The sequence below is a fragment of the Watersipora subatra genome, chromosome 6 (genome assembly GCF_963576615.1).
Source record: "Watersipora subatra chromosome 6, tzWatSuba1.1, whole genome shotgun sequence".
In the NCBI taxonomy this organism is placed as follows: domain Eukaryota; kingdom Metazoa; phylum Bryozoa; class Gymnolaemata; order Cheilostomatida; family Watersiporidae; genus Watersipora; species Watersipora subatra.
In genome coordinates, this window is record NC_088713.1 from 6,201,824 (window position 1) to 6,209,809 (window position 7,986).

General features: G+C 40.8%; 2 protein-coding genes across 2 annotated transcripts; both read right to left on the bottom strand.

Moving 5' to 3' along the window:
* Positions 1 to 332: 332 nt before the first annotated feature.
* LOC137397986 (uncharacterized) lies at positions 333 to 2,708 on the bottom strand. The gene has a single exon (XM_068084087.1). The coding sequence runs from the start codon at positions 2,706 to 2,708 to the stop codon at positions 333 to 335; it is 2,376 nt and encodes a 791-aa protein (XP_067940188.1).
* A 175-nt stretch (positions 2,709 to 2,883) lies between these two features.
* On the bottom strand, positions 2,884 to 5,286 carry LOC137397987 (uncharacterized). Its single transcript, XM_068084088.1, has one exon. It carries the CDS (start codon positions 5,284 to 5,286, stop codon positions 2,884 to 2,886), a length of 2,403 nt encoding a protein of 800 aa, XP_067940189.1.
* Between the last annotated feature and the right edge of the window lie 2,700 nt (positions 5,287 to 7,986).

Here is a 7,986-nt window from a genome sequence, read left to right on the forward strand (position 1 = left end):
GGCAGCCCACCGAATTCAAATCAAGCCATCAGTAACTGATATACTACCAAGGCAGCCTGTAGGCTGAAACAAGCAAAAATTGTATCTAACATTTTATAAACTGCATAGGAAGTACACATAATCCTTACACTCCCACCAAATTTACACTATAAATTCCAAAAGTTACAAGGTACGCTGAGGCGTTTACCTACTCTATATGACAGGACAGGAACCAAGTTGTGCATACATTGATAATTAGAAGCACAAAAGCTAAAATAATATACACAGCATACATGAGTATGAAAACAAACTAAACACAGAATGCGTAAGCTGCATTATACATAACCAAATATTTACAAAAGTTTAACCAGTTTCTGGACTGGTCTCTGAAGAACAGTAGATTTCTCTATAGGTTTGCCTTTGCTATCCAACATTTTTGTGGCTACCTTTACCGTTGCCTTTCTTACAAGATCGTCTTGTCCATGAAAAACTTCTTCGATAACTGCCAGTCTCCAACTGTTCTTTGGCTGATCTGATTCCACAATCATAACTATGTCTCCTACTTTCAAATTACTTTGTGATGTTGTCCATTTCTGTCGCTTCGTTATGTTGTCCAAATATTCCACCTTCCAGCAGTTCCAGAAATCTTCAGCAATGGCCTGAACCTTTTTCCATCGCCATTTGCAATACCTTTCCTCACTGTCAAAGTCTCCAGGAGGGGGAGGTGTTGACTCAACTTTTCCTGTCAGTAATGCATTTGGAGTCAGTGGCACCTCTTCGTGATTGTTGAGGTGCATGGTAGAGAGAGGTCGGTGGTTTACGATAGATGCAACTTCGAAAAGGATCGTTCTGAGTGATGCTGTGTCTATTTGACCTTGATATTTCGACATGGCTTGATTTAACACGGAACGCACAGTTCTGATCTGGCGCTCCCACACTCCACCTTGGTGACTAGCTGTAGGAGTTGTGGTGATGAACTCTATACGTCTGTTGATGAAATACCTTTTTACTTCCTCATTAGTCATTGTTGTGAACTGTCTGTTCATCTCATTTATTCCTCCAATAAAATTCGTGCCGTGATCGCAGTATATTCTCTTGACAGAGCCTCTGATAGCTAGGAAACATCTAAGGGCATTTATGAATGCGTCTGTGGTGAGATCATCAACCACTTCAATGTGTATGGCGCGACTATAGAAGCAAGTGAACAGCAAGCCATAACGCTTGAGCATTGTACGCCGTTCTTTTACCGTGAAAGTCCCAAAACAGTCGATTCCAGTCATAGTGAAGGGCGTTGTTTGTTGTAGTCTATCTTCTGATAATTCGCCCATCCGCTGCTGCATGAAGCTTCCTCTCAACTTTTTGCACACCACACAATTTTTTACAATGTCTTTGGTTATCCTTGTGCCTGAGATCACCCAGTACCCACTTTGTCTCACCATGTTGAGGGTGTAACCCATGCCTAGGTGAGCTTTGTTATGGACGTCTCTAATGAGTAACTTGGCTAGATGACAATTCTTAGGAACAATTATAGGATGCTTTTCTTCAAAGCTCAGAGTTGTTGATTTCGTAGCCCTCCCACCAATCCGAAGTATGCCTTCCTTGTCTATGTAAGGATTGAGACCGATAATGCTGCTAGTGGCGGGTAGTGTTTGTCCTTTATGTAGTGCATCCAATTCTGTCCAGAAGTGCTTTCTTTGTGTAATCTTTATGACCAATTGCTTTGCATATTCCAGCTGTGTCACTGTGGGGGTAGAGATCGCACTCCATGATTTCTTCCGTGCAATCTGTTGCAGATATGCGAAAGACGTTATTAGTCTTTTTAGGCTGCTGAACTTGGGGAGTTTGTCATATATTGCCGTACTATACTGAGTTTTGGTCAACTTGACCTCTTTTATTTTCTTTACCTCAGGGTCATTGTCTGCGATACACTTGGCCAATTTGCGGTCATTTTGCAGTCTACTCTGTATGTTACGCTGCATGAGAAACGTGGGTCCCGTAAACCACATAGAATTTGGTAGCTTACTGCAATCTAGGCCTCTCGAGGCGATGTCAGCGGGATTTTCAGAGGTGCTAACATGGTGCCATTGTTCAGCTTTAGTTGTCATCTTTATTTCACGCACTCTATTCGCCACATAAACATGAAACTTCTTCTCGTTAGATAGGTATGCTAGAACAATCTCCGAGTCCATCCAGAAATGCGCTTGGTTAACTTTGATATTGAGCTCTTTTTTCAGAATAGAGTGCAGCTGAGTGGCCACAACTGCACCTTGAAGCTCCAAACGTGGCACTGTAATGATGCCTTTACTAGGAAGGACTCTGGATTTTGTCAAAAGCAACCATGTGTGCACATTACCATTTATATCTATCAGTCTCATATAAGAACAAGCTCCTATCCCACTAAGGCTTGCATCACAAAAGTGGTGAAGCTCTGCTTGTGCAGTGGGTCCAAAGTCAGTCGGTTTGATGCATCGTGGTATAAGCACATCATCTAGGTTGCCTAGCTCCTTCACCCATTCTTTCCATAGCTGAATCAGACCAGGTGGAATCTCTTTGTTCCAGTCGTCATCTACTTTGTTGATTTTCTGCAAGATATTCTTTCCCTTTAGAGAGAATGGAGCCAAAAAACCTAACGGGTCATATAGCTGGCTTACAGTTGACAGCACTCCTCTCCGTGTCATAGGCTTTGGTTGAAACTCCTTGGCTGTAAATTTCAATACATCTTCTTTCATCGACCATTCTAGGCCTAGTGTTCTTTGAGTGAGGAAGCATCCATTGTACAAATCTACATCTTTGACTGATCTCTCTGATTCAGGTATTCCTTTCAGTACTTGTGCATTATTTGAAACAAATTTGTGCAGTCTCAAGTTTCCCTTTTGACAAAGTTTTCGCGAACTTTCAATGAGCTCAAGCGCTTCTTCCACTGTAGGTACGCTTGTAATGCCGTCGTCTACGTAAAAGTTTTTTTTGAATAAATTGAGAAGCCGTAGGGTAGGTTTTCTTATGACTTTCTGCTAGTGTTTGAAGGCCATAGGTTGCCACTGCTGGCGATGAAGTAGCCCCAAACAAGTGAACTGTCATACGATACTGTTTTATCTCTCCGCTGTTTCCAAACCAAAGGAATCGCAAGTAGTTTCTATCATCTGCGTTGACTTGGAAGTTATAGAACATCCTCTCAACGTCGCATGCTATTGCCACAGGCTCTTCTCTAAATCTTAACAATATTCCCAGCATGTTGTTAAAAAGATCTGGGCCCTGCAGTAGGTGATCGTTCAGTGATGTGCCGTCAAGCTTTGCGCTGCAGTCGAAGACCACTCTTATCTTGTTTTTCTTCGGATGCACAACGGCAAAATGGGGGATGTACCACACTTCGCCTGTACGGATTTTTTCTCCTGATGAAAGAACCTCTTCAGCATGACCCTTTTCTATCAGATCAGCCATGAAAGTTGTGTATTCCTTGCGGAATGTTTCATTTGTACCAAACTTCTTCTTCAAACCCATCAGCCTTTTTTCGGCCTGCAATTTGTTGTTGGGCATGATCGGTCGTTGTCTAAATGGCAGTGGCATCTCATATGATCCATTCTCTTTGATGAGAGCCTCTTCATGCATTATATTCATGAATTTTATGTCTTCTTGTGAGATCAATGTGGTTTCATCATTATCCTTAAAGCACACTGATGTGGCGTTGACTTTAGTCTCTTGATTCAGTTTGCCTTCAACTGTTGTTAGCTGTTCTTTCCCACCTAAAACTGTCCATCCCAGAATGGTTCGTTGCGCAAATGGTTGTCCCTTGTCTCCTGGTATACATTCCAGAGGCTCAAAAGCTTCTACACAGTCTGCGCCTATCAACATACCCATTGGTATATCTAAAGGAGGTGGCAGTTTATGGGCGTGTTCTTTGAGATGGGGTAGATGTTGAACATTGACACTGTTGGGTATTTGTTGACCACTATACAAAAGCTCGCTCCATTCATACGCTTCTAGGGTTGTAGACTCAATCTGCTGGTAACCCCGGATTCGCAAATTGCTGTACCTTTTCACCCAATCTGTAGTTTCACCCGTAAGGGTGCTGATAGTAACTGTTTCGGTAGAATAAGCTGGCTTAACAATGTGAGCAATTTCTATACTGAGATAGGACGAATCGGATTGTGTGTCCAGCATAGCGTAAATGAGGGTTTCTTCAGAAGGATTTTGTAAGGTTGATACGTACACAGGTATAACCATGCTTAGCATCATCTTTCCAGCCCTAGTTGTCTTTGTAGTTAGTTTCCTTGTTTTTTCCTTTGGAAGCGCTCCTTTCTCTACCACTTTTGTTTCTTCTTTCTCTGGTGGATCAACAGCGGACTTCCTAGGTTTCCATTCGAACTGATTCTTATGGAATACAGTTGGATGCCGTTTAGTGCAGCTCTTACAAGTAGCCTTTTGAGGACACTGCTTCGATTGATGACCTGTGTCTAAACATCCATAGCACAGCCTGTTTCCTTTCACAAACGCATCTTTATCTTCATCAGATAACTTAGCTAGGGAAAAACACTCAGTTGTGAGGTGAATTTTCTTGCAATATTTACATTGCTCTTTCTCCTTAGCTGACAATGTAGTAGTGAAAACTTTAGTGTTGGAGCTAGGTGCTGCTTTCTGTTTGCGTGGGTTATCTCTATTCCCACCCAAATTTTTCATTAGAGGTTCGTCCATTACTTCTGCTTGATCTACCACGAAATGTACGAACTCTGCAAATGTGGGGTAGCGGTACTCATCTTGCCTGCGCTCTTTTACTTTTCTCGCCCAGTTCCTGATCATCCAGTCTGGAAGTTTTGCAGCCATTTTTTCATTTTCTTGACTAAGATCAAGGAACTGTAGCTCCGGAACATCTGACATTGCTGCCCTCAAGTGTGACAGGAAATCAGCGTAATCCCGTAGCGCTTTCGCGTCTTTTGCACCTACTCGCGGCCATTCATCAAGCTTTTTTCGCAGTGCTCTGTTAACAGTATGCTCACTTCCAAACCTCTCTTTTAGGTCACATCTTGCTGCTTTGTATGCAGCTTCTGTGTTGGTCATCAAATGCCCACTGATAGCATCTCTTGCTTTACCCGTCACAATTTTTTTCAAATATCGAAGTGGTTCTTTTCCAACAAGTCCCTCTGACTCAATGTAGGCCTCGAAATCCTGTTCCCAATCTTGGAAGTTGATAGGATTGCCGTCATAGATTGTTGGTGCTGGTGTTGAACGCTTGGTTGCCTTCATAGCAGTTACCAGACTTTGTGTCAACTCCCTCACAGCACTCATGCCATCATCTTGTCTTTGAATGGGCATCCTTCCATCTTGATTGGTGACTGTAGCTCATTGTATAGGTGTAAGTTGAGGTGGTTGATGCGACAAAACTTCATCGAAGTTATTCCTTTGTTGTTCGAAAGCTAAACTATGTAACTGTGAGTGTCGCTTATGTGAGAATACTTCCTCAGAGTTATCCCTTTGGGGATCCAGAACAGAACTTCTTCATTGAGAGTCTACTGAAGTGGACAACTCTTTGGGGTGGCTGAAGGCCCTCCGTTGTATTGCTGCTCTGTCAGCTTTCCTGCTTTCATAGATTCTATTCTGTTCTTCCAGTTCTTCCTTCATTTTTGCTATTGATTCTTCCAGTCTTGTGATCTCTTGCTCTTCTGCTATTTCTTCAGCCTTGGTATCCATTAATAGCTTTATTCTGGCATTTACTTGGTCTTTTAGTACAGAAACTTCTTCCATATATTCATCAAATTGTTTTGAGATGGACAAATCAACTTTATTGTCAGAAAGTTCATATAACTCATCATACAGCTCATTGACATATTGTACAGCTGCATCAACTGTTTCGAGTGTGTTATTTGCAACATCAAGCCCTGTGAGCTGCTCAAAATTGTTATATACAGTGTCAAAATACACTTGGGCCTTGTTAATCTGCTTGTACAGAGCAGTATTTAATTCCAAGCACTTGTTTTGTTTGGCCACACTGCTTAGCGTTTTGGTTCTAGTTGATTTCCTAACACTAACCTCAATGTTTGAGACACTCTCAGGAACTAGGCTATGTACAGCATTAGACGCAGAAAGTATACTGTCATTTACTAAATCAGCATATGCTGATTGGCTTTCAGCAGGCTCTGATTCGCTCTCTGACATTATTGACGGTCAAAAATAAGGCATACAGTAAAATATGAAACCACTAAGGCTATATGTCTATGCTCTAGTGAGCTTCAAAGCCTAGCTACCTGGTGAAAGCAAACCAAAACTGCAAGCTAACACTCAAACGTGTACAGCAGTGAGACTGGATGTGCAGGGGACCAGTCTGTCAGCCAAAATGACGCGCGATACCAGTGAAAACAAAGTATTAGGAATTTCCACTGCCTTGAATTATACACACAGTCAGCCTGTGTAGTTTACAAACAGATGAAAAGAAAAACGGTGTGAAAGCAAAAGTTGTTTTTACAAAAAGGCTATGGAGGAAAGGTATGCTAAAACTGTAAACCTTTTAATATAATTTATCCAGAATTAACTAGAGCAGTATTCCTTTCTAGTTAGCAATGAACAACAGTGAATATTGAATACACGCGTATACAGTTTGACCAGACCATACAATATGATGACACAAGCAAAGGCACAACGCATTTACTTAGCTGTGATGTTGACCTCTGCTCGTTGACTTGGAATTGTTTAGCCGATAATAGCCTTGGGGTCGAAAATGTTAAGGAATAATAAAGTTAATTGTCTCTGGGTATTTCCTTAGCGAATGTAACAAATGGGGTTGTGTCTCTGTAACTTAGTTGGCTGATATTCTTTTAGCCCTCGGTTACTTGGTAGATTAACTGTAGACTTCAGTTCTGTTGAATGACTTTGTTGCAAACGGATTGCATAACTCTTAAACGAACTTTAATCTTTGCTCCAATCTTTAGCGGAGAAAGACTTCACTTTAGCAATGTGGGAGCATTGCTAGACTTTTGACTATTAGATTCCTTTTGAGGTTACGAACTTTACTGGTTCAATGTAAGTGTCAACTTTATTTATCTTTACTTTAATGACACCACATGACAACCTTAAAGTCTAAAATAAAACAGTACAACTAAAAAATAGAACGAAGTAGTCTTAATTAGCAAGTGTAACACAATGTAACATTATTTGACAGAAAAGAAATGATACAAATTGATACATATTATAATGGGGAACAGTGGTAAATACCTTTTGCCTCCTGTAGTTTCATTTGATTATAAAACAAGCTCCAGTGATTTGCTTACAACATTAAGACTGGATCGATTTTACTAAACTGGCTGACTGCGTGACCGGCTAGAAGCAAGTTACAAAAACCGCATGCCATCAACACAGATATCGCGTCATTGGCTGACAGAAATAGCCCCACAAATGCAAACCAATCACACGGCAGCCCACCGAATTCAAATCAAGCCATCAGTAACTGATATACTACCAAGGCAGCCTGAAGGCTGAAACAAGCAAAAATTGTATCTAACATTTTATAAACTGCATAGGAAGTACACATAATCCTTACAGTCATATTATATGAGCTGAAACTATGCTAATGGCCACAACTTGGATGGAAATTTTAAATAAAAACTTTATGCTGTGATAAAAAATTTTTGGTTTGTAAAAATTATATATTAAAACAATATTATTGAAGACAATGCAAAACATGATTTGCAAAACCTATTGAATTCATCATAATCTTGTTGCCGCCTGTGTTGAAACCTTCTCCAACAGATGGATTTATGAAGTCTAATCAGAGCTGTATTAGCAGGTACTTCTGCATAGCTAGACTCAATTCTAACGGACTGAATATTAAGTTCAAAAAAACTTCTGCTCCACCCCATTAAGTGAAAACAAGTGAGTCCACAAACCGCCGACTAGGTGCAAAAATGGCTTTAGTAGTCTTTTGCCAAAATCGGTGGGTATATTGATTTCAACCATAGATATATAAACCTAGATTGGCCAATAGGGAAAAAGCCTGTCAGGCTTAAATAGCACAACGTAATG

What these genes read in the sequence shown, in the direction of transcription:
- LOC137397986 (XM_068084087.1), bottom strand. Translation starts at nt 2,708, where the DNA reads ATGAAAGAAGATGTATTGAAATTTACAGCCAAGGAGTTTCAACCAAAG.
- LOC137397987 (XM_068084088.1), bottom strand. Translation starts at nt 5,286, where the DNA reads ATGCCCATTCAAAGACAAGATGATGGCATGAGTGCTGTGAGGGAGTTG.